Here is a 26,433-nt window from a genome sequence, read left to right on the forward strand (position 1 = left end):
AATAATGTGATAAACACAGTTGTGCTGGTAGCTTTAGTATGGCCTTGTTTGTGATGCTTTGGGTAAATGCCCGAAAGTGGGATTGCTGGGTCATAGGGGAGTTCTATGTGGAGTCTTTTGAGGAACCTCCATACTGATTTCCAAAGTGGTTGAACAAATTTACACTCCCACCAACAATGCAGTAGGGTTCCCTTTTGGCCACATCCCCTCCAGCATCTGTTATTAGATTTCTTGATTATAGCCATTCTAACTGGGGTAAGGTGGAATCTCAATTTTTTTTATTTTGCATTTCTTTTATGGCTAGAGAAGTTGAGCACTTCTTCATGTGTCTATTCGCCATTCTTATTTCCTCTTCAGAGAAGTCTCTCTTTATGTCTTTAGCCCACTTTTTAATCGGGTGGTTGTTTCTTTGAGGATTTGTTGTTGGGGGATTTAATTTCTTGAGTTCTAAGTATATTTTAGATATGAGACCCTTGTCCGTTGTACAAGAAGTGAAGATCTTCTAGTGAAGATCTTCTCCCAATCTGTGGGCTTTCTATTGATCTTGCTATCTCTGTCCTTTGCCATACAGATGCTCTGCAATTTCATGCAATCCCATTTGTCCAACCTTTCTTTGATTTGTTGTTTCTAGGTCTTTATTAAGAAAATTTCAGCCTGTGCCAAGGAGCCCAAGAGTTTCTCCTATTCCTTCCTGTACTATTTTCAAGGTGTCTGCTTTTACTTCAAGGTCTTTGATCCATTTGGAGTTGATTCTGATACAAAATGATAGTAAGGACCTAGCTTTAGTTTTCTACAGGTGTTCAATCAATTTTGCTAGCACCTTTACTGACGAGGCTGTCTTTCTTCCATGGAAGAACAATTTTTAATGGGCAGTACAAGTAGAATTTCCTTGAAAAGGCAGCTCAATTGTAAAATGTATTCAGTCTTAGAGCTTTCCTGTATTTTATTTATATGATTCCAAAAAAATGAGAAAGTTTAATAAACCTTTCAATACAATTATGCATACCTAAGAAGGTTTAAATACTGACTAAAGACAGTGGTGTTTATTTAAACCTTTTTCATATAAGGTACTATGCACAGCATAGATCCCATCACAGCAGCCACAGCTGGAGTCTGGAAACCTGATTCTGTCTTGCTATATAATCTAGTAAAACAAATTATACCATCTTTCTACTGGTATTATTTTGCAGTCTGTAACCCTTAAAATGTATTTTACAGCTGGGCACTGGTGGCTCACGCCTGTAATCCTAGCTACTCAGGAGGCTGAGATCTGAGGATCACGGTTCAAAGCCAGCCTGGGCAGGAAAGTCCCTGAGACTCTTATCTCCAATAAACCACTAGAAACCTGGAAGTGCTGCTGTGGCTCAAGCTGAAAAGCACAGGGAAAGCATCCAGACCCAGAGTTCAAGCCTCATGACGGACCCAAAAAAAAAAATTATATACTTAAGGATTGTCATTTCAACAGGCTAGTTGAGGGCAAAAACCACATCTTCTAGTTTCTAATACATGCACGCCTTCCTTATTTGTGGATTTACTACATACCATTTTAACCAAGCTCAGTCCAAAAAAGAAGAAAGCCATACATGAATTAAGGAGCTCAGATGAGGCAAAGAGCTCTAGTTATCACTAGTCATTTATGTTTATTTTATAGCCTGATTATTCCCAGTTTTTCCTCAATGGCAGTCCCTTGGGACTATATAACCATGAATACTAAGGACCTGTTGTATATAACACAGGATAAGAAAACAGACTCTGGAGCCATACATCAGAATCCAAGCTCCACCATGGGCTTTTATGATCTTGGCCAAGATATCAAACACAAGTTCTAAACCATTAGGTGTCGTTGTGTGTGTGTGTCTGTCTGTCTGTCTGTGTGTCTGTGTGTGTTTGTGTCTGTGTGTGTGTCTGTGTGCATGTGTCTGTGTATGTCTGTGTCTGTGTGTCTGTGTCTGTGGGGGGGGGCCTGTGGGGGAGGGGGCCTGTGTGGACCGGTTGGGGATGGTATGAGGGTTTGAACTCAGAGCCTGTGCTTTCTAGGCAGACCTTCCATCCCTTGAGCCATGTCACCAGGCAGGATCTCTTGAGCCCAGGAATTGTGATGCTAGCCTATTAATATCCCAAAAGAAGGAACTAAAGAAAGAATGAAAGAAAAGAGGAAGGGCGGAAGGCAGGCAGGCAGGCAGGCAAAGAGAAAGAGAGAGAAAGAGGACAGCAGAGGAGGGGAGGGAAATCCCACTCAGGTATATCTACAAAGAACTACAAGAATATAGTTGAATGAATTATTGTACTTCAATGTTCATAGCACTATTATTTACAATGGCCACAAAGTGACAAAATCCGAGCATCCATTGACAAATGAATGAACAAATGATGTCTACACATACAATATTCCTTCTAAGGAATATAATTCTGACATTTGTTTCAATGTGAAGGAACCCTGAAAAGTTAATGAAATAACCCAAAACAAAAAGATAAATATATGATTCCACTTATATGAGGTTACCTACAATATCAAATTCATAGAGATCCAAAATAGAGAGATTTAATAATTATTTAACAACAATTCTCCATTAAAAAAACAACAAACAGAGCTTCAATTTGGGAAGAAGAAAAAGTTCTGGAGGTGGATCAGGTAATGGCTGCACAAAAAATGAGATTATACTTAATGTCACTAATGTAACTGCATACTTAAATATCATTAAAATAAATTATATATTGCCACTGTGTATGTATTCTAATTATAAATTCATATATAAAGTAATTTATACACAAAATGCAGGTACATATAAAATATATTTAAATACTGATTAACTGAGACAAATCTCTCTATGTGACTCAGGCTGTCCTTGAACTCTCATTCCTTCCTTAGCCTGCTGAGTATTGGGATTACAGGTGTATGCCAATATACTTGGCAAATATTTATGTTTTAAATACATAGTAATTCTCTATAATAAATATGAAAGTCTTTTGGAAAGTTGTTGCTTACTTCCTTATAAAGTTAAACATAAGCTTTGTTACACAGTTACAAAATAAGGATATATGCCTAAAAAACCTTGCAGACCAATGACCATAGGTTTATTCATAATTGCCAAAAAAACTAAAAGCAAATAAAACATTCATAAACTTGTAAATGAATAGCTATAGTATATTCGTGTGTGTGTGTGTGTGTGTGTCTGCTGGTCCTAAATCTTGAACTCAGGGACTGGGTGCTGTCCTCAAGCTCCTTTGGTGCTCCACCACTAGAGCCACAGTACCACTTTTGTCCTTCTTTTAGTACACTATCAGAAATAAGAGTCTCACAGACTTTCCTGAGTAGCCTGAATTATAAACATGAGCCACCAACTCCTGGCTTTGGTATATTCTTCTAACACTACTCAATAAAAAAGAATGAAACTCTGAGATGTTAAAAAAAATTTAAACAAGAGAATCTCAAAAGCATTATGCTAGGTTAGAGAAACTAAACAAGGTAACTATGTATTCGATTATTCCATTTATGAAACAACTGGAAAAGGCAAAATAGGAAAATAAAAATTGGCTGGGGATGGGAAAGGCCAACTATAAAGAGGCATGAGGTTAGCTTTTGGGACAATAGAAATATTCTCTATCTTGACTGTGGGGAAATCAAATGACTATATACATTTATCAAAGTTCACTGGACTACAAAAAAAGAGAACATTTTTCTTTATGTAAACTGTGTAAATATACAATAACAAAAAGTACTATTATCAACTTCAACTTATTAAAAACTTTTAATAACTATTCAATACTTAAGACAAATAGCTGACCTGATTTTATGCCAAATATTTGGTATTAACTCACATCCCTAATTTTGTATTTTGTCTGTTTTATTTTATAAAATCTATTTTATTTTTGTAATGATAATTCATTAGAATAATCATAGTAAATGGTGCGCAAGAAACTGAAATAATTGGTTATCATATGATAAATAGTCCTTCTTTGGGAACTTATAAGATAGAAGTGGCATATCATTAATATTCATGAAATACTAAATAAGAAACCTCACATTTCCTGTCCTCTTTATTTTTGAAATGAGGGCTAATTTCAGAATAACTAACATCTGCAAGAGTGCTAGAGAAATGACAATGAATTGAGGACCACAAAGCAAGTTGGCCATGTGACTTATCCTGAATCCAACAGGAACTGAAATAATTAGAAGCATTACAGTTCTCTCTACTCTGCTTAAACAAACATACAAAGCCCTCAATTATAAAATTAAAGTCCAAGTTTCATTGTCAGGAGAAACTAATAAATTAAATCAGCACTACAATTATATATACTAGCATATCCTAAACTTCTAAAAGAAAACTTAATTTTTAAAGGAAAAACAGGTAACTTTGGTTTCCTATCTTCATAGACATTCTAATTTGCACATCTTAAGCAGAAAAGCAACATGTGTAATGTACTGAATTTTCTAATCAGGAGACTGAAATTTTTAATATGCATTTAAATTTCCTGGGTGATTCTCAAAACAAAATTCCTTAGCACAAGGAATCTGCATTTTTAGTAAACACTCCAGGTAATTTTTAGGGGGAATGGTCTGAGGATGTACTCTGAAAAATATTGGTCAATATGCTGAATTTGGTAACTTATTTATTTATTTATTGGTCAGTCATGAGCCTCAACTCTGGACTTGGGCACTGTTCCTCAGCTCTTCAGCTCAAGGCTAGCACTCTACCCCTTGGCCACAGCTCCACTTCTGACTTTTTCTGCTTTTGTGGTGCTGAGGAATCCAACCCAGGGCCTCATGCATGCAAGGCAAGCACTCTACCACTGAGCCCCAAACTTGTTATATTTATTGCCATCATGAAATTCTAGCATTCTCTATCTACTGCCATATAATATTTGGTAATACTACTACCCTAAAGTCAACTCATCTAAGTTCTAAAAATAAATGTAAATACTATACAAAAATTAAAACAGGCCAGAGTATTGTATAAGTAAAGAAATGGAAAGGAAATATTAAAGGACTAAAATTTGACAAAAACTAACCACTAACCTTTCCCTTATGCAAAAACTACACTTATCCTGGTGATTATTTCATATAAAATACACACAAAAGAATATTTTAAAAAGTATTAAGTGAAGTAAGCCAGTCCCAAAGAAACATAGGTTACATGGTTTCCCTTAACTGCAATAACTAGCATATGTCTAGTACAAGCATAAAAGGTCAAAAGCTATGTACATAAGACCATGTAAGATGATGCTAAGCAAAATGAACCCCAATATAGGGACACAGAGGTTTTATCTTTGTTGCTGTTGTTTTTAATGTACTGCTTGATTTTTTTGTTTCTTTTGTATGTTCTTTCCCCATGGTATAACCCCTGTTTTCATGGTATTTGATTCTGGTGTTCTGCATCTTGCATATACATTTTTCTAATTTGGGGAGACGAAGGGTACTAACAAAATGCTGAAACAAGGATACTGGTTGATCCATTGTAACAATGAGATGTTTAAGACACTAAGTTGAAAATGAGCTTCACAACTTGGTGGGGGGCGGTGGAAGGGAGGGAGGGAAGAGGTGGAGATGTTGGGAAGGAAGGGATGATAGGGGAAAAACAAAGGAGAGGTTAACGATGCTAGATAGAAAATGTACTCATTATCTTACTCATGTAACTGTAACCCCTCTGTACAGTATCTTTACAATAAACATTATATATTTTTTAAAAAACTTAATTGGTTGAAATACAGGTTTTCATGAACCACAAAAAACACTTCTAACAAATTGTTTATTCAGTTCTTAACCCAATCTTTTTTACTTTCTTCCTAGACACATATTATGTGGCAAAATAAAAACAAGTAAACAACTTCTCATGTCATTTTTAATATCCAACTGTTACTACTACATTTCCTACTGTCTTTATACTTGAATATCTGAAAATACTTGAATTAGCATGTCAATTTCACCTTCTTCATTTTTGTCCTAATCAAAGCAGACAGCATCCTTTTCTTTCTGACTCAATGTGCCTCCCCAAATAATCCATTTTCTCAACTCTGGTATTGGCTTTCTGAGACCAATGAACATTCTCATTACTTGGCTTATTTTTTTTCTTATACCAGACAAAATAAATTGGATTGCTAATAAAGCACACAGGCAAGTTTTTCCACTTTACCTAATATTCCAAACCAATTCTGTTAAGCATGTCATGAATCTTACGCTTATGGTACATTCAGTCATTATTTCAGCAGTAACAGAAGTCAGTTCCATAGATTGACTGCTCTTTTGAGAAGACTCCGGTGTTCTTTGTCTTCAAGGAACAGAGAGTCCATAAATTAAATTAAAATAAGGCAGCTGAAAAAAATGGCCTAGTCCTATAGCCAAGCTTAGCTTTTTTTGGGGGGGGGGGAGGGGGGTCAATCGTGGGGCTTGAACTCTGGGCCTGAGCATTGTCCCTGAGCTCTTTAGCTCAAAGCAAGCGCTCTATCATTTGAGCCACAGTGCCACTTCCAAGCTTAGCTTTTAAAGAACATGTATTTCCAAAAGCTTACACACAGACACAGATACAGACATACAGACACACAGACACACACACAAATAATCAGAAAAAAAAGTACTAACAAGACTAAAATGAAGTGATATCAATTAAAGAAAAAAGAAAGCTAGTACTTTATTTATTGTTGTGTTTATTTTAAGTCACATACAGAATAACAAGTTAAAAAAAGAGGTTTAGAATTTGGAGAAAGAGACTATAAAAACAACTGAGAAAGAAAGCAGAACTGTTTGATTTCGATTAGTAAGAAGATAGATGGAATACTAGGGTTAGAATCAATCTAACTCTGAGCAAGCCACACCTATTTTACTCCCAGTTTATTCACCTATAACCTTATATATTTCTCAAAATTACTGTAATGAACATCAAGGAAAATGCATATGGTGCATGTCCAACTACTACATAAATGTTGATTTCCTAATCCATTAGAAAACAAAATCCAACATTGTTAAAAAAAAAAAAAACCAGGAGATAAGCATGTATCCACTGAAGGTGATCTTAAAGAAAATGTTACACTGATTCTCATAAACTAGTTAAAGGTTGTTTTCAGAAACTAGAAGGAAGGAAGTCTGGTAACACTTAACTGAAGTGACTTGAAAAGATATTACAAAATAGGTGTTTTACAAACTTTTGGGGGAAAAGTGGTTTCTGGGATCCTGCACTGATTCAATATATCAAATTTAAAGAATATGAACAATTCAGATCATATTCTATCTTAGATCATTTCAGCTGCTGATATAAAATGACTTAATTAGGAAATTTATAAATAATACAAATGCATTTTTCACATTTCTGGAGGCTAAGAAAGTCTAATATCAAGAAGCCAGCTGATTCAATGTACTTCAGTACTTCATAGATGGTGCCTCTCACTTCATCCTCACATGGCAGAAAGAACAAAAAGGGTCCTCCCTTGAACTTTTTTTCCTCATGAACCTCTTGATAAGGGCAATAATGCCATTAGAAAGGGCATGAGGGCTCACCATGATTTATTTATCATCTCCTAAAAGACCCTCCCATCAATACTATTTTATTGGCCATTAAATTTCAGCATATGAATGAGGGGGTGGCAATGTTCATCCAAATTCAATATGCTAAGCAACACTCATGTTCAAATCCTAATTATGCTTTATTTATAAGACCATGCTATTGTCCTCATTCAAGTTATGCTTCATTTTGAAATAAGATGAAATCTACATCAAAAGTGAAATAGTACCAGTTATTCACAAGATAAATTTAAAGTCATTTTGAAACTACAATGGTAAATCATCATAAAATGCATAACCAGACAGAGTTGAACTAAACCTGAGTCTAAAAACTAAACCTGATTGAGAGGCTAACCCAAAGGCTGAGACATGAAGGCACACAACTGTAATTCCACTACTCAGAGGTAGAGATAGGGAGATAGCAGTCTGGGCCAGCCAAAGCATAAAGTCAGTGAGGCTCTATCTCAGTCAATAAGCCAAGCATAGTATGAGGAACTATAATCTCAGCTATGAAGGAGGTACAGCTATCACTATATATCTCTTAAATGGTTAAAATTCAAAAGTCAGACTACACCAAGTAGTGACAGGATATAGAGTGGAACTTGTATACACTAATGGTAGGAACATGGTTATAACCACAGAGGCAAACAACTTGTTTTGTTTGTTTGTTTGAACCAATCTTGGAGCTTGAACTCAGGGCCTGGGCACTGTCCCTGAGCCTCTCATGGCTAGCACTCTACCACTTGAGCCACTTCACCATTTCTGGCTTTTTCTGTTTATGTGGTACTGAGGAATCGAACCTGGGGCTTCATGCATGCTAGGCAAGCGCTCTACCACTAAACCACATTCCCAGCCCAACTTGGTAATTAAAAAAAAAAAAGTATCTATTATATGATCCAGCCATTCCATTGTTAAATATCTACCCTAGAGAAATAAAAGCATATTTGCACTAAGTTTTGAACATAGATGTTCACAATGTTTTGTGTCACACTTACAAACTAGAACAGGGGCTGGCAGCATATCTCAAGTGGTAAAGAGTCTACTTTGCAACAGCAGAACACTGAGTCTAATCTCTACAAGAAAGAAAGAACAAAAGGAAGAGCGAAAGAGTGAAAGAGAGAGAGAAAGAGAGAGAAGAAAAGAAGGAAGGAAGGAAGGAAGGAGGGAGGGAAGGAAGGAAGGAAAGATGAAAGGAAGGAAGAAAGGAGTGAAGGAAGGAAAAATTGAAACCTTATTATACAATCATTTAAAGAAAATTTGTATGTATGTGTGATCACATAAGCCCATTCTGAGACTTGAACTCAGGGCCTGGACACAGTCCTTGAGTTTTATTGTTCAAGGCTAGCATTCTACCACTTAAACCACAGTTCCACTTCCAGCTTTCTGTTAGTTAATTGAACATAAGAGTCTCATAGACTTTCTGGCTCAGGCTAGCTTTCAACCACAATCCTCAGTCTTAGCCTCCTTGAGTAGCCAGGATTACAGGCATGAGCTACAAGCAGTACCTGGCTTAAAAAATTATTAAAAATTATTTTTAAGCTAGAAACCTAGAAGTTCATCAACAGTAAACTGATAATATACATTCAGTGAACTATTATTCAGCAAGAGAAAGAAATTAACTATTGATACATATAATATGAAAGAAATCTAAGAATATGCTGGATAAAGGAAGCTAGAGAAGAAACGTGATTTCCTTTATACGAAATTCTTGAAAATCCAAACTAATCTGTTAAGACACAAACAAGGAACAAAGAAATGTTTAGACAAAATAAAAGCTTGTTTTCTTGATTTTAATGATGGCTTCATAGTCAACTGCATATTTCAAAATATATTAAATTACATTCAAATCTGTGTAGTTGGTTTTATCAATTATATATGACTATATATATTTTTTAAGGTATGAGCTGAGCCAGGTGCCGGTGACTCATGCCTATAATCCTAGCTACTCAGGAGGCTGAGATCTGAAGATGGTACTTCGAAGCCAGCCTGGGCAGAAAAGTCCATGAACCTAGTGTTTCCAATAAACTACTCAGAAAAATCCAGAAGTAATGCTGTAGCTCAAGTGGTAGAGTGCTAGCTCTGAGCAAAAGAGCTTGGTGTCCAGGCCTAGAGTCCAAGCTCCAGGACCAGCAAAAAAAAAAAAAAGTCTTATCAGAACGTTAGATTCTTAACTCACTTTTCATTGTTGAATTTGTGATCAACAGAATCACAGATTTTAAATAACTACAACATATTAGTAAGAAATTAAAGTATATTTCAAAATTGATTCACACAGTTTACTATGTATGGCTTTTTTTCTCCCTAGATACCCCCAAGGATCCCTTTTTTCTTTTTAATTTTATTGTCAAGGTGATGTACAGAGGGGTTACAGTTACATAAGTAAGGTAGTGGGTACATTTCTTGTCAAACTTATTACCCCCTCCCTCCTTTTTCTCCCACTTTCCCTCCTCCTCAACCCCCCCCACCCCACTCCATTGTACAGATCATTTCCAACATATTGTCTTGCGAATATCACTGTTGCATTGGCTTTAAGTTTTAAGGCCTTGAAATATCAACCACAGGATATAAATTTTAAAGGATATGCAAGGGAAAGTTCAAGAAGAACTAATTGATAAGAAATCAAATCAGGCCCACAGATCACACTGTCCCTGCACTTTTATAAAGGAGTATGTGCGAATTTCAGAAATGCCTTAAAATATATCCTACTTGACTAAGCTCAATCAATATTTTGATTGATCACAGCCTGTGAAAGTATATTTGCTTTCCCAGAATTACTAACATTCAAGTGAAGAGCCACTTTAAACACAAATTCTGCAGTAAATAAAACTATGTCCCCCACATGAATATTATTCAGGTTCTTAAGATTTTGTGGTCTCTTAAATATCAATTTTCTTGATGGCTCAATCAAACATAAATATATGCTCACTGAAGCAGAGAAAGGTATGCTTATATACAAAGGCATGCTTTTATAGAAAAGGTTTTATATTTTGTATTAATGTTAACATACATCGATTTCAGAGAAGAGACTTTGTTTAAGCTTTTTGAAATATAGAATATTCATGCCACTCACCCATAGTTTTGTCATGTTGTCTGTAGCTAAGAAAACTTGGACAACTCTACGAAGATATTCTGTAAAATCATGACATTCACAGAATAACCAGCATAACAAATGTCCTTATTTTGTAGTTATGATGCTATGAAAACTCACAGGGTAAACTACAAGATCAAAGTCTAAATTAACACACATTATTTTTAGTCGGGTGCTGGTAGCTCACCCCTGTAATCCTAGCTACTCAGGAAGCTGAGATTTGTGGGTCTCAGTTTAAAGCCATCTGGGGGAGGAAAGTCTAAGAAACTTTTATCTCCAATTAATCACAAGAAAATCAGAAGTGATGTTGTGGCTCAAAGTGGTAGAGTACTATCCTTGAGGAAAAGAGCTCAGGGACAATGTTCAGGCCCTGAGTTCAAGCCCCTGTGACTAATAACAAAAACAAGAACAAAAACCTGTTTAAAGTTTTTACTTCTGAAAAGCCAAGTTCTATAGTGGTTAGAAGCATAGACTGAAGAGAAATCACCTGGATTCAAATACAACATCAGCCAGTAAGTCACTGTATAACCTCAGGCAATCTCATTTATATCTTTATGCCTCTAATTCCTCATCTATAAAATAAGGTAATAACAGTATTTACCAGATATAGTAGTTATAAAAATTAAGTGAACTAATAGGCCTAAACCACTTAAATATGTCTGGCTCACAATAAGCACTCAAAAAATTTTACCTGTCATCATTCAATTACGCTCAAGATTGTGACCATGATTAGAGTTAACATTAACATATAAGCCAGGCACCACTGGCTTATGTCTGAAATCCTAGCTACTCAAGAGGTTGAGGATCCAGAGGACTGTGGTTTGAAACCAATCTAGACAGAAAAGTCCACAAGATTCCAACTCCTTAAGAATAACCATCATTAAAAAATAATAAAATCATGATCAATAAAATAATTTGTTTTATCAATGATACCTGACTATGTAGGCTGGAGGTGTGGCTCAAGCGGGAGAGTGCCAGTAGTGCAAGCATGAGTTTCTAAGTTCAAAACTCATGCTGGCAAAAAATAAATATATATATATGATAATTACACTAAAAATAACTAACATTACAGCTGATACATATCAATGTATCTACTAAGAATTCATGCAAAAGAAAGATCTGAATAGACATTTCTTCAAGGAAGATATGTAAGAGGCCAATAAACACATGAAAGTATGTTCAACATCAGTAGGTATTAGGAGAATGTATATAAAAAACACAGAAGATGTGACTTCACACCTGCCAGACGGACTAAAATCAGAAGGAAAATAACAAGCATTAACAAAGATGTGGAGAACCTGAAACACTTGTATATTGGTGACAAGAATTTAAACAGTGCTGCTGCAATGAAAAACAGGTTAAAGGTTTCTCAAAAGGTCAAACATAAAATTACACTTCTATGTGATTATTTATAATGTAAAGCTAGACTAAAACAAATATTTGTACACCAAAACTCATAGGCACATAATTCTCCATAACTAAAAAGTAGATATAACTTAAGTGTCCATAGACAGATAAATGGTTAGGCAAAATGTAGCATATATAATTCAATCATTAAAAAAAGCAATTTTGGTATATGCTACAAGAATGGACCTTGAGCTGGGGAGAACTAGTGGCTCCCATCTGTTTCTAGCCACTCAATGAAAGCTGAGGATGGAGGTTCAAAACTTGTTCAGGCAGAAAAATCTAAGAGGCTTTATGTCCAATTAATCAGTAAAAAGACAGGGAGGAGAGGATAGGAGGGGAGGAGAGGAGAGGGGAGGGAGCTGGACTAGAGGTGTAGCAAGCACAATTGGTAGAATATCAGCTGTGACTGAAAAAGCTGAGCAAGTGAGACTCTAAGTTCATGTCCCAGTACTGGCATTAAAAACAAAAAAGAATGGACTTTGAGGATATTATGCTTACTGAAGAAGCCAGACAGGATAATTTGTATAGTTTTACTTACATGAAGTACCTACATTAGGCAAATTCATAGTCATAGAAAGTAGTAAAGAAGTTACCAACAGTTCAAGGTAGGGAGATGCAAGTGGTAGTCATTTATTATTAAATGGTACAAAGTTTAGGGTTGAGATCATTAAAATTCTGGAGTTTTTTTTATTAATAATGGTTACACAATCCTGTTCATTGTATATTTCATGCCACTACACATTACAGAAGCATTAGGATGAAGCTTTGTTATGTGCATTTCTCTCTCTCGCTCGCTCTCTCTCTCACACACACACACACACACACACACACACACACACACACACACAACTAGCACTCAGGGCTAATTTTTTTTTGGGGGGGTCTGGTCGTGGAGCCTGAACTCTGGGCCTGGGTGCTGTCCCTCAACTCTTCAGCTCAAGGCTAGTGTTCTACCACTTGAGCCACAGCGCCACTTCCGGCTTTTTTCTTTTTGCTTATGTGGTGCTGAGGAATCGAACCCAGGGCCTCATGCATGCAAGGCAAGTGCTCTACCACTGAGCCACCTTCCCAGCCCAGCACATGAATGTTTCTTAAGTTTCTTGACAGAAAAATATATGCAGGGTATTTTGAAATTGTTGGGGGCAAACAGGAACTTCAAATGATTTTATATAATACGCTCTCAGATAAATGAAATAATGTCATTGGTTACATAAGGGAAAAATTATGGCTAATAGTTAAGATACAAGAAAAGAAGACAATCAGCCAATGATATTACAAAGTAAAGCCTCTCAGGATGTCACTGTGGTATGACATTCTCAAATGTGTAACAAAACCACACAACCTGTAGTGCAAATGAATGAAAATATACTCTCAAACTGATTTAAGTTGAACTTGTGATAGAATAATTGAAAGCTCATGGCCTGAACAAAACAGTATAAAAAATCTGACCACACCAGATACTGTAAAATATATTTCTACTACAAAAGGAATGACTACGTATGGCACAGTTGTTTCTTAACTATAGTATCAGGCTAAATTCATTAAGGATAAAAACTTTAATGTCTATTTAAAGCAAAGCTACTAAAAAATCTTGATGAAACTAGAAAATATTAAATTCTTGTTTTAGTGGCTTTCTTAATGGTCATTTTTTAAGGTCTATTTACTGACACAGATTAGTTACTAGTCATTTGGACAAAACTGGCCCGTTCTGGAAAGGCCCCAAGTTTCCTATTTAGGGCTTTCTATTTGGAACTTGGAAATGAACATAAAATTGTACATGCTCAGTTGAAAAAGAACCATGAAGAAGAAATCTCAAATTGTGTAGACTCTACTTCAACACAAGCTAGAATATACAAACGTAAACTGTAACCAGGTAAGGAGATTTAATATCCCTTTAGTGACAGGACTATCAGTCTGAAACCTTGAAAATGCAAACTCTATCCTCTTAGGACAATTTTTACAAAAAGATAGTGAAACTTTCTTTTTGGCGGTCGTGGAGCTTGAACTCTGGGCCTGGGCACTGTCCCTCAGCTCTTCAGCTCAAGGCGAGCTCTCTACCATTTGAACTACAGCGCCACTTCCGTGTGAAACAGTTTTACAATGAGGACAAATTGAAAACAAGACATCTGGGAACAATCCCCACCTTTCAGAGTATCCATAAGACCAAACCTGAGTTACAAGTTAACTCCCTAAAAACATTGTTGTCATTTACAATGATACTGTATTTCTATAAGCTAAATTAATAAAATATTAAGGACTGAAGTTCATCAAGAAAATGTCTAATAAATCATATACTACAGTCATACCCTTCACATGTCATTTTTTATATTTATTTATGAAACAAAATATTTACATGCTATATTCTACCCACATGTAACACAAACAAAATTACCTACAAGACTCCAAATATTAGGTGTATTTGTTGTTTTTTTTCATTCTTATTTTATTTTTATACATTTTTATTGTAAAAATACTGTACAGAGAGATTACAGTTACATGAGCAAGGTAATGAATGAGTACATTTCTTATCAAGCATTGTTACCTCCTTTGTTTTTCCCCTACCATCCCTTCACTCCTACCTCCACAACTACACTCCCCACCCCCCACACCTAAATTGTAAAGTTCGTTTTTCAACATAGTGTCTTCTACATCTCATTATTACAATGGGTCAACCTGTAACCCTATTTAAACATTTTGTTTTTTCCCTTCCCCTCCCCAAATTAGAAAAGTGTATATACAAGATGCAGGACATTGGCATCAAATATAACAGGGGTTATACCATGGGGGAGGAACATACAAAGAAACAAAAAAAAATCACATGGTACATTATAAATACGTTAGAAACAATAGCAAGAAAGAAAAAACCACTTGTGTCCTTATCTTGGGGTTCATTTCGCTTAACATCATCTTATCTGGTCATATGTACATAGCTTTTGACCTTTTCTGCTTCTCCCAGACATATACTAGTTATTCCAAATAAGGGAAACCATGGGACCTATATTTCTTTGGGCCTGGCTTACTTCACTTACTATAATTTTTTCCAAGTCTTTCCACTTCCTAACATATGGGGCGATGTCATTCTTCCTGATGGAGGCACAGAATTTATATATATACATATATATATATATATATGTATGTATATATATCACATTTTCTTGATCCATTCATCTACTGTGGGGCATCTGGGTTGGTTCCATATCTTAGCTATGGTAAATAACCGCTCTGTCATTGTTAAATGTTAAGCTACGTTGTTAGTCTCTAAGTTTGCTTTTTTTTCTGTTGCCATTATTATGTGCTTCTTGGAGTACCAGAATCATTTTGTGCCCATATAAAGTTATTATAGTAGGGCTGGGAACTTGGCTCAGTGGTAGAGTACTTGCCTTGCATGCATGAGGCCCTGGGTTGGATTCCTCAACACCACATAAGCAGAAAAAAAACCGGAAATGGCGCTGTGGCCCAAGTGGTAGGGCACTAGCCTTGAGCTGAAGAGCTAAGGGACAGTGCCCAGGCCCAGAGTTCAGACCCCACAACCAACACACACAAAAAAAAGAAATAAAGTTATTATAGTGGGAAAATCTAACCATATAAATAAAGTCATTGTTGTGGATTTGACCTGGAAAAATAAACTGCTTTACTCCCAATCTCTCAAAACATGCCATTACACAAATGGATAAATAACTCTGTTTTTGAAGGACCATCTTAAAGCATTAACTCTGAGAACATTTAATAAAGTGCTAAGTAATGTTAAAGGAACTATGTGAAAGGCTTTAATATATTTAAAGTAGCAATACAGCATTAGAACTTTAAATTATAAGCCATATACTAGTGGCAAGAATTGCTTTCCAGGTAGGTTGTACCAATTTGGCATTAAGGCTCACTCCTTTGAAAACATTTCCTAGTCTTCTAGGAATTCAGTGTAAAAGAACAGTCCAACGTTCCATTCAAAGACTTAAACAATTAATTTTAAAGATTATTTTTTAAAAATGGGACAAAGGTATAGCTCACTTGCCTAGCTTTAGGGAAGCTCTAGATTACTCAGCAACACACACACACACACACACACACACTAGTTGAAAAATACTAATATGTAAACCAGGGTTACAGTTAAATAAGTTAAATAGTTAAATAATGTATGAGTTAAACTCATACATTAACAAAAATTATATTCTGATGTCATAAATCATCAGAAATGAAGCAGTGTGATGCTGGCATATAAATATAAAGAGATAAGGGAACAGAACAGAAATCTTGAAATAAACTAAAAGACAAATGGCAATCCAGGATAAAAGTAATAATAATAATCCTAAATCAATAAAGAAAAGATGGATTAATCAACAAGTGATGTTGAAACAAGCAGACAACCACCTTTTTAAAAAATGAAATTAGATCAATATCTCATATATATACCAACATGAAGGTTACACCAACCAAAAATTATAATGAAAAAAAAAAACTAGAGAAATACTGCAGAAACCATGGGAAAACTATATGATATACTCAGAATAGGAAATATATTTTAACTATGACATAAAACTAAAAAGCCATAAAAGAAAAAATGAATGCATTCAACTACATGAGAATAGTTTCTTCGTGGGAGTGGAAGGGAACCACAATATAAAAGTCAAGAGAGCAGTGAAAATACCAGGAACTCACTAAGATAAAGGTTTCTTTGCTCAATACACTGAGTTCCTACAAGACTCAAAGAAAAAGATCCAACATCCCAACAAAAATTGGCAAAAGTAGATAGAGTGGCTCCTAAATATGAAAATGTATTCAATTATATTTAATATAGATCAAGGATCTCTCTCTTTCTCTCTTTCCCTCTTCCTCTCCCTCGTCCTCTCTTTTCCCTCTTGCTCTCTTTATCCCTCTTTAACCACGACTGAGACTTAAACTCAGAGGATCTAGTTCAGCCTTTTCACTCAGGGCTGCTGCTCTACCACTGAGCCATGCTTCTAATTCCAGCTTTTTGCTGGTTAATTAGGAATAGATTTCATGGATATGTCTTCCCAAGCTATCTTTTGATTATAGATCATCATATCTCAGTCTCCTGAATAGCTAAAATCACAGGCATGAGCCACAGGTGTCCACCAACAGTATCTTTCAAAATCATACTCACACTTTTCACCTAGTAATTCTAATTCTATGAACTTTTCTCATTTGAGCAAAATGACTTATTTTCAAAATTATTCACTGAAACATCATTTGTCACAAAACTTGGGTACTGGTTAAATGAATTATAATTCACCCAGGTACTACACAGCCACAAAAAAGAATGAGATGCTCTTACAAACTGACTGGAAAATATGTCCCAGGTATAATAACTGAGGGATTGAAGGAAATGAAGGAATAATTCGGTATACAGGTCACATCAGTGCTTATAATGGATTATCACATGTAAAAATGGAAAAAATACTTAGAAACAGTTTTAAAAAATGTTTATGGTACCAATCCAGAAATCAAGCAACTAAAACAGGGTCCAGACCCCAGAACTCCTAGCTAACTAGTTCTAGACATTTCATTAACTAAAAAAGTGTTGATTTTCAGCCAGGCACCAGTGGCTCACACCTGCAATCCTAGCTACTCAGGAGGCTGAGATCTGAGGATCACAGTTCAAAGCCAGCCCAGGCAGGAAAGACCGTGAGATTCTTCAATAAACCACTAAAACACCAGAAGTGGTTCTGTGGCTCAAGTGGTAGAGCATTCACCCTGAGCTGAAAAGCGCAGGGACAGCACCCAGGCCCAGAGTTCAAGCCCCACAACCAAAAAAAAAAAAAAAGTGTTGGTGTTCTTAACTACACTTCTTAGATCCAATTCATGAATGCATTTTTTTTTGGGGGGGGGGTCGGTCGTGGGGCCTGAACTCTGGGCCTGGGCGCTACCCCTTACAAGGCTAGCGCTCTACCACTTCCGGCCACTTCTGGCTTTTTTTTTTCCTGCTTATGTGATGCTGAGGAATCAAACCCAGGGCCTCAAGCATGCAAGGCAACCGCTCTACCACTGAGCCACCTTCCCAACCCATGAATGCATTTTTATATAGCTATTTATATATCTTCCTCTATGTACATTCAAGAGGTAAGGAAGGAAACGTAAGGATTTCAAATTATTTGTTGTGTAGAGGGGACAATGATCACTTCCCAGAGAGCAAGTAGGAGTCCCAGAGAGGAGAGTGGGAGACATCTTAAGGAATATCTATTTGTACATTTTAAATTTCAAAAACAAGGGATACATTATCTATTTTTAAAATACAATATATAAACACATTTTTAAAGAAAGTTAATGTTTTCAGTAACATGAGAAAATACTGTCAAGAATAAAAAGTAGAATATAGAGCCTGACATCAAATATGTGTAAGAAATTACATCAGTCACAAAATAGAATAAAATTCTAAATAATAGTTGTCTCTAAGAGACAGAATTCCAAGTTATTTGAAATTTCTTTGGATTCTCCAAATTTCAAATTCTGTATATTAAGCACAGATTATATTCAGTTCAACAAAAATATTAGTTTTTAATTATATGAATCAAGGCTGCTAGAAATTACAAAGGAAGGTAGAAACTTACTAAGCAGCACACATGAAGCATCTGTAGTTCCTTAAAACCTCACTTCCAATTGCAGTATAAAGAACTTAAGAAAACAGAAATGAAAAATATCTAATCTGTCCTCTGCTCTACCTCTTAAGGATCACAGAGATTATTCTCATTTTTCCACTCTGTGGATGTTTTGTCCATTTTTGTTTTCTGTTACCTAGGTAATAGTGCTTCCAGCATTTCCCTTAAAGACTGTGAAACTAACAATCTGGTATTTCTCACTGTGAGTTTTCCTGACCTTCAGCTTTGAAAGGCCATCTCCCTGAGGGAGAGTAGTAAGATCTAGAAGCTAAATCAGGATGGTAAGGAATCTGAGGTTAAGAGTTCTAATCCTAACAAACTGTGGGATTTGTCTCTGATTGTGGGAATAAGTTACACTTACCAAGCCAGTTTCTTTATTGTGTAAACTTTAAGGATTATTTTGAAAAGTATTCGGTAATATTGCTTTCACAGTAGCTTTCCAAACTATTCTTCTAAATTTGTTCTCTTGTCTTACTTTAAATACTTCCTTCTCTAAATTTTCACTATCCCCAGTTAATATCTGCAAGTATTACCAAACCCTTAGATTCAGAGGGGAGGAAAGGGGTACATTAGGCAGCCTACTGAAAGTGACATAATGAAAATAGAAACTTAGCAATGTTAAAGACAATTTATGAAGAATTAAAAATCCAATCAAGATCTAAACTAGCCCCTTATAAGGCAAATGAGCAGTTATTAGAAGTGGAGATGTGGCTCAAGGGGCAGAGCTCCAAACTGTGAATGAAAATAGGCTGAGAGCAAAGCTGGAGGACTTGAGTTCAAGCCCCAACACACAGAGACTCAGACAGACATATACTCACTCTCTCTCTCTCTCTCTCTCATACCTAACAGGAAGAAAGGTAAAACTCAGTTCAATATCTGAATTTCTAAGTAAGGAAGATGATGACTAGCAAATACTTACACCGTCAAGGTTCAATTAGTTTCTTTACTGTGTATTCATCAATAAATAGGTTGTCTGTTTTTTTTGCTTATCATGACTACCTACTGGCCTTGGGAGAAAAGGTGTTTTAAAAACATCAGATAGCAATTATCCCTCTACTAAGACAGGATGAAGCAATTTCGCTAGTGCCTTCAGCACACTTCAAACTCCTCCTGGTTAACAAGACCAAACACCTCCCTAGCTACTTAAAAGTTTTTTTCCAAAAAGGAGGGACAAGAGAAAAACCAGCTAAATTTTTTCTGGATTAACTCAGTTGTCAGTTGAATGCTTTTTGTGGTTCACCTACTTAAAAGATGATCCTATCCCTTCATGCTACTAAAAAGCACAAAGTTACCAATTATAAAAATCCTTTGCTTCCACTTCTCATTCTCTTTCTAATAAAACAAAGAATCAGAAACCACTTGCGACTATTTCCTTAGTAATCTCATGACAGAAGACAGACATACACTGATATAAAAGAACAGTCCAGCATCTGTGAACATGAACACAATATAAATGAGAGCACAATATAAATGAGACACAAATTCGCTCTCAAAAGATTAAAAATGGGGCTATCAGAATTTTAAATAAATAGTACATTCTGAGGCATTCTTGGACCATCTCGCTGATTTCACTGCAGAACTACTCCTTTTTTTGGGGGGGTCCGGTTGTGGGGTCTGAACTCTGGGCCTGGGCGCTGTCCCTCAACTCTTCAGCTCAAGGCTGTAGCACTCTATCACTTGAGCCACAGCACCACTTCCGGCTTTTTTTCTTTTTGCTTATGTGGTGCTGAGGAATCAAACCCAGGGCCTCAGGCACGCAAGGCAAGCGCTCTACCACTGAGCCACCTTCTCAGGCCCCCCCTTTTTTTTAATCTTAGGATCCTCCTGCTTCAGCGTTCTGGTTCTGGGGCTTGAACTCAGGGCCTCCTAGACTCATTTGGCTTTTTCCACTCACTGCTGGCACTGTACCTCTTCAGCTATGCCTCTACTTCCAGCTTTTTGCAGATTATTTGAACATAGTCTATCAGATTTGTCTGGCTGGGCTGGCTTCCAACCTCAATCCTCAGATCTCAGACTCTTTCTTGAGTAGCTAGGATTATAGGCATTAATACTATAACCTAGCTCATTGAAGAACTCTTAAATGGTATAAAGTGTATTTGGAGATCATGAGATATTAAAGTATCAACATTCATAGCCTATGACAGACTAAATATTGAATAGAGATTAAAATCCCAAAAATTTCTAAAATATTACCACTCATTTATAAAGCTTTAATATTATTGAGGAAATGCAAGTGATAAATGCATTATTTGTTGTAATACTTAAATAATACAAACATGTTAGGGATTTACCTGGTTAAACATTCCCTGATTTTTTTTCTATAGCAATCACTTAGAGCATGCAAAACTTTCAGTCTTTGTTGACCAATTTATTCATCTATATGTTATTACAAAATACATATTTAAGGTATGTCATAATGAGTGATTCACTTTGAACATTCAAATTAAATTATATTAAGAATATTCTGTGTAAGCCAGTCACTTCTAGATCACAGTAGACAAAAATGCAACAACTTCCTGGACTTGTTACTGGTTGCATTTTAAATAAATACAGGAACACAGTCTCTAGAGATGCCATAAAAAGTATCTCACCTTTAATCTTAATTCTTTTTTTTATTTTATTTTTTTAAGAATATAGTATATTGGTTTTATTGTATCTTTTTTCTTTTTTTTCCTTTTTAAAAAATTTATTGTGAAAATACCATACAGAGGGGTTACAATTACATGAGCAAGGTAATGAGTACATTTCTGATCAAGCATTGTTGTCTTTTTTCTTATAGTACTGGAGGCTGAACTCTGGGCATGGAGCATGCCAGACCATGATCTACCACTTGAACCATATTCACAGCCCTTTTGTTGTTGCTTTTTTGTATTTTTTATTCTTTTTTTTAAATTTTATCTTAATTCTTAAAGAACAGTCAATATCATATACTACAACCACCTAAGAGTTCATGAAAAATGTTTACCAAATCCCTGCTGTTGTGTTTCTGGAATTATAGGTACTTGATGCAATATGATTGATTTTGTTTCTCTTGTTTAATATAGTACCAGCCTTTATAAACTTTCCAGCAGGACCCTTTGTCATTAATAAACAATGAGACACACACTAGCTTAGTGACGTTATTCTTTTTATTAGCTGAATATTTCAAAAAGCCCTAGTGACTAAAATTATAAAAAGCACAAGGTTTCTTGTTGATAACTATTTCTCCTCCAAATCTCAAAGAGCATATCTGTGTACACACTTGTAGATCTGTTACACAGGTGAGTACAGAGCTCCAGTTCAGGCAATACTAGACATGAGTATCTTAAATTTCTCCCAAAGCGAGTCCTATAGCTACCATCTATTCATGGTAAAATAGTTAATTTTAATGTTCCCATTGTTTACCAGAAAGCACAGACAGTGAGGCTGGCTTTGCCGCTCCCGTTTCCTTTTGCTAGGCTGCTGAGCTTTTTCAGCCAATTGACTTTGCTTTGAGGCTATAAATATCTGAAAAATGTTCTGCATTTGATGCTCTTGGATACTGCATCCATATTTAGCTGTTTGTGGCATGCCTTTGTTTAAGCTACTCTGCCACCATAAGATCAGTCAGGTTGCGATCTAGATAGTCAAAAGACAGATGAATCAACATTCAAGAAACACTAGTTTACTAGGAGCAAGGTACCAAGCTGCCAGACATGAAACAAGGAAGACGGTAAAGAGACAGAAGTATAAACAAGACTGATGTCAAAAATGTTATAGTCTTGATAGGGGGAACGATTTATTGTAATATTGAAATGAAACATTTTAAAGACAAAAGGAAAAGCTCTGAGCATATTCCAAAGAAGTTCTCCAGACATAGCAATACATGAAAGTTTGGATAAAAATACTATTAACCAAAGATCTGAACCTGTAAACACCAAAGTAAAAACAGTTTGTCTTCAAATTTTGTGAGCCAAACTACGAAAATATTGTTCCTAAGAGTTTCTGTTAAGATATTAAGATATTCCTTGGGGTGAGAGGTTACTTTTGTTGTTAATTGTGTGTGTGTGTGTGTGAGAGAGAGAGAGAGAGAGAGAGAGTGCACCAGTACTGTGGCTTGAACTCAGGACATGGTGCCATCTCTTAGCTTTTTCGCTCAAGGCTAGTGCTCTACCACTTAAGCCATAGCTCCACTTCCACCTTTTTTGGTGATTACTTGGAGATAAGAGGCTCATACTTTCCTGTTTAGGCTGGCTTGAAACCATGATCCTCAGATTTCAGCCTCCTAAGTAGCTAGGATTACATACATAAGCCCCCAGTACCCAGCTTGTTGTTTGTTTACATAATGATTTCAAACAGAAGTATATTACAGTAGTTGAGCTGCAGCCAGTGGCAAGATACACATACTATACAGCTTCTCGTTATACCCTCTCTCGAAAAACCTACGTGGTTATTTTAGGCTTGTTCTCCAAACAGTATGAGATGGACCTGAGCAATATCTCCATCCCACTTTCCTATCTTGTGAAAACATTCCAAGCATATGTATATCTCATTCTGACATTCCTCCTTTCAAAACTCAGTTTACTGACCTTCTGATAAAATTGCTCTCCAGAATCCCTTGATAATCATGATTAAAAGCACTAAATTATGGGCTTGCTCAATGACTGGCTCCAAAAGTCAGGATGAAATTTGCAGTCTAAGTTGTAGGTAAATAATGACACAAGCCACAAAAATCAGCCAACTTTAAAGTTAAAGGGACCATAGCTACTAATTAGTATAGATTCCACAGTTTTTGCAGAAACCTAGAGCTTGACAGTTATAACTACTTGTCCAATGTTATAAACAATCTGAAAGCCTGAGTAACAACGCAGGTCTCAACCCCCAGTTGTATACTCCAGTTAGATTCTCACTTTCTGGATTTCTTGAAGACATGTTAAATTCTTTAAGACAGCCTTTAAACTGTAACAAGGAACATAGTAGACTGAAGATAACCTGAGTTTTTAGCATAAAAAACAGACAAGAAACAAGAAAAATAAAACAAACTAGTATTCTCCAAATTGATTTTCCATATTTCAAAAGATCACAAAATAAGCAACTTAAAAACTGAGAATACAGACAAGAATCATTCCAAGAGTTTTATAATATTTGCATCACGCTAAAGACCACCGTGTTCAGCATGAGATGTAGCAGTGCTAAACTGTAAGTATAAACAACTTTTACTTGTTTCACTAGTTGACAGAAAGGACAAAAAGAAAAAGGAAAAAGTGATAATGCAGTGGAAATTCTGCAACTTGACACAGAAATGCACCCTATTAACATGTGTATGTGTGGATTAATACATGTATGTGTCTACCTATTAGTGCAGATTCAAATTCCATACTTCATGCAGAAACTTAAGGAAAAGAGATTTAAAACTGTTCTCTCAAGGTTAGACAACAAAGTTGTGTCAAAGCCAGAAGGCAAAGCCTCATTTTCAAGCCCCAACTTTACACTCTAGACTCATGTTCTCCATTTCTAGATTTCTTTTTATTCCCTCCTCAGTCACTCTCTTTGCAGTGATGAGGTTCAAATCCAGCTGAACATGTTAAGCAAGCACTTAATCATAACCACGTTCCACATCCCCAGCTCTCAATTTCTGGATTTCTTTGCAATAAGTTAGAGTGTGAGTGTGTGAGTAACGGGTGTGTGTCGATATTTGTATTTACATGCCACAAAGCAAGACCTATAGTGGACTGCAAAAACAGTAACATATAGGTCTCATGCAAAGAATGACAGTTAACAAAATCTGGAAAAGCTAGAACCTTAGATACCTTATCTCCAATATATTCAAACAAAAACAAAAAACTGTATGCCAAAGTATATAAAGAAGAAAAACAGAATAGGAAAATGTCACCACAACATAATTCATATTTATTTTTAGACACTCATCAATCTTTGGTGAAAGCGATCAGCTAAATAGGATTAGCAGGCAAATGGAAAGACAGGCACCAAATTTTTTAATCAAATCTGCTGAGAATGAACTAGTGACCTTGTATCATTTTTAACTTCTTCATTTTAATTCTCTCAATTAAATAGAATAACATCAAGAAACACTTAAAAACACCCACTGAAGTACAAGGTGGTACACATAAAAGTTCCTGAGGAAATGATTTTAAAACTTGCCAGTATTTATGACTAAAAGGGCCATTAGATTACTTAGTCCAATCCATTCATTTTACAGATGAGCAATCAGAGGCCAAAAAAGTGACCTAATCTTCCTCCAAATCATTTAGCCACTTAGTGACAAAACTAAGACAAGAACTCAGATTTCTGGATTCTTACTTCAAAGATCTTTCTGATAGTGATAGACATGAAGTCCTGAAACCACAAAAACTATCCAGATCGGTAACTTTTAAGCCATGGTCACTCTTGATCATCAAGAATATAACCTGTTCGGAAGTAGGACAGAAAACTTAAAAAAAAAATTTGTAACATACTTGATCTACAGGCGTAGACATACATGACAGCAGGATAACATTTCAACGCCGTGTTTGATCGCACAGGCTTCAAATTTGCCATCTTCCATTCAGCCACATTACTAATGCCTTTTCTGTGGTCATGTGAGCAAAGTGATAACCATCTTCCCATTTCAATATTTTGAAAAGCCCCAGCTAAACCCTAAATACCATGCTATAAATCCTTACTTAGGCTCCGAGTTTTGAAAACCAGCATGGTTTTAAAGCTGCCACAAGCCCTACCTTAATAGAATCTCATCATTCAGTTTCAATTAAAAAGGCGGTAACCAGGAATGCAGAAAGAGAAAGTTTTAGTGTATTCATCACTTTTAACCTGCTGAGTGGCAACCCAGTCACTTTACAGTGAAAACCAGAAACAATAACACACTCCGAAACAATCTGCGCACTCGGAATAAGTGGGCTTCCTTTAGAGAGTGAGGTTCAGGAAGAGGTTACAGATGTCTGTTGTCACCAAATACACATTTTGAGTTTTGATGTCGACTTTTTTTCTTTTTCATTCATTAGTTCATTCTCTGCTAAGCCGTTATCTTTCTTTCCAGTCCTGCTTTACCAAAGAGAAAGGGATGAAACCCTATTCCCTTGGTTTTATGGCTTGTTCCTTCATACCTTCTAGAATATCGGGTGGCGGCTGTCTTGAAGTAACCACCTAGGAGCTAGATCTGGATACCTCAACTCCACATACTTACAGCGGGTGTCAGAAGAGGTCCAAAGACCACACTGAGTCACACCTCTTTACCCAGGTGCTAATAGGAGGTGGGAAGCGAACCCGGGATGGAGGGGGGACTGGAAACGGGAAATGAGCCTGGAAAATGCTCGGTAACCCAAGCAGAGACACGACACGCGAGCCTCAAGAGCGAGCGGCCTGTGGTCCTTACCGTACACGCGGACCCAGCTCTGTTGCTGGCACACCGACTCCAGAAGGATCCGATCCAACATGCCACCGGCCACGGCTCCGCTGACGGGGACCAACGCGTCCAGATCTTCCGGGGGCAGCGGCGAGTCCGACTCCAGCCCTGGGAACATCTCCGGCCAGGACAGCGCCTCCGCGGCTCCTCCGGACGAGGGCGAGAGCTCCATGGTGCCCCGGAGGGACCCGGCGGCGGCGGCGGCGGCGGCGGGCGGCAGAGCAGGGTGATAGGCCAGAGCAATCGAGAGCCGAGAGCTCAGCCTTGTCTGCAGTCGAGTAACGAAGCGGAGGTGGAACTGCCGCCGAAGGCAGAAAACATCGGCCGCCGAATTACTCATCGGGCCCGCGCCGCCTTCTCCCCGGCTCGTTTTGCTGTGCTGGATCCTGGTCTCCCGAGCTCAGCCTACTGGAGGAGGCGGGGAGGGAGGAGGATGCGGGAAATTTGAAAAGAGGAA

At 36.8% G+C, this 26,433-nt stretch overlaps 1 protein-coding gene across 2 annotated transcripts in view; it reads right to left on the reverse strand.

Annotated features, from left to right (window-relative positions):
* The window catches only part of Rasal2 (RAS protein activator like 2), a 248,634-nt gene extending 222,446 nt beyond the window's left edge, over positions 1–26,188 (reverse strand). For both annotated transcript variants that reach the window (XM_013015757.1, XM_013015756.1), the window contains exon 1: positions 25,947–26,188. In XM_013015757.1, coding sequence (XP_012871211.1) covers positions 25,947–26,148 — 202 coding nt within the window. In that variant the 5' untranslated portion in view covers positions 26,149–26,188. The remainder of the gene's footprint in view (positions 1–25,946) is intronic.
* Between the last annotated feature and the right edge of the window lie 245 nt (positions 26,189–26,433).

Source organism: Dipodomys ordii, unplaced genomic scaffold (genome assembly GCF_000151885.1).
Source record: "Dipodomys ordii isolate 6190 unplaced genomic scaffold, Dord_2.0 Scaffold27, whole genome shotgun sequence".
In the NCBI taxonomy this organism is placed as follows: Eukaryota; Metazoa; Chordata; class Mammalia; order Rodentia; family Heteromyidae; genus Dipodomys; species Dipodomys ordii.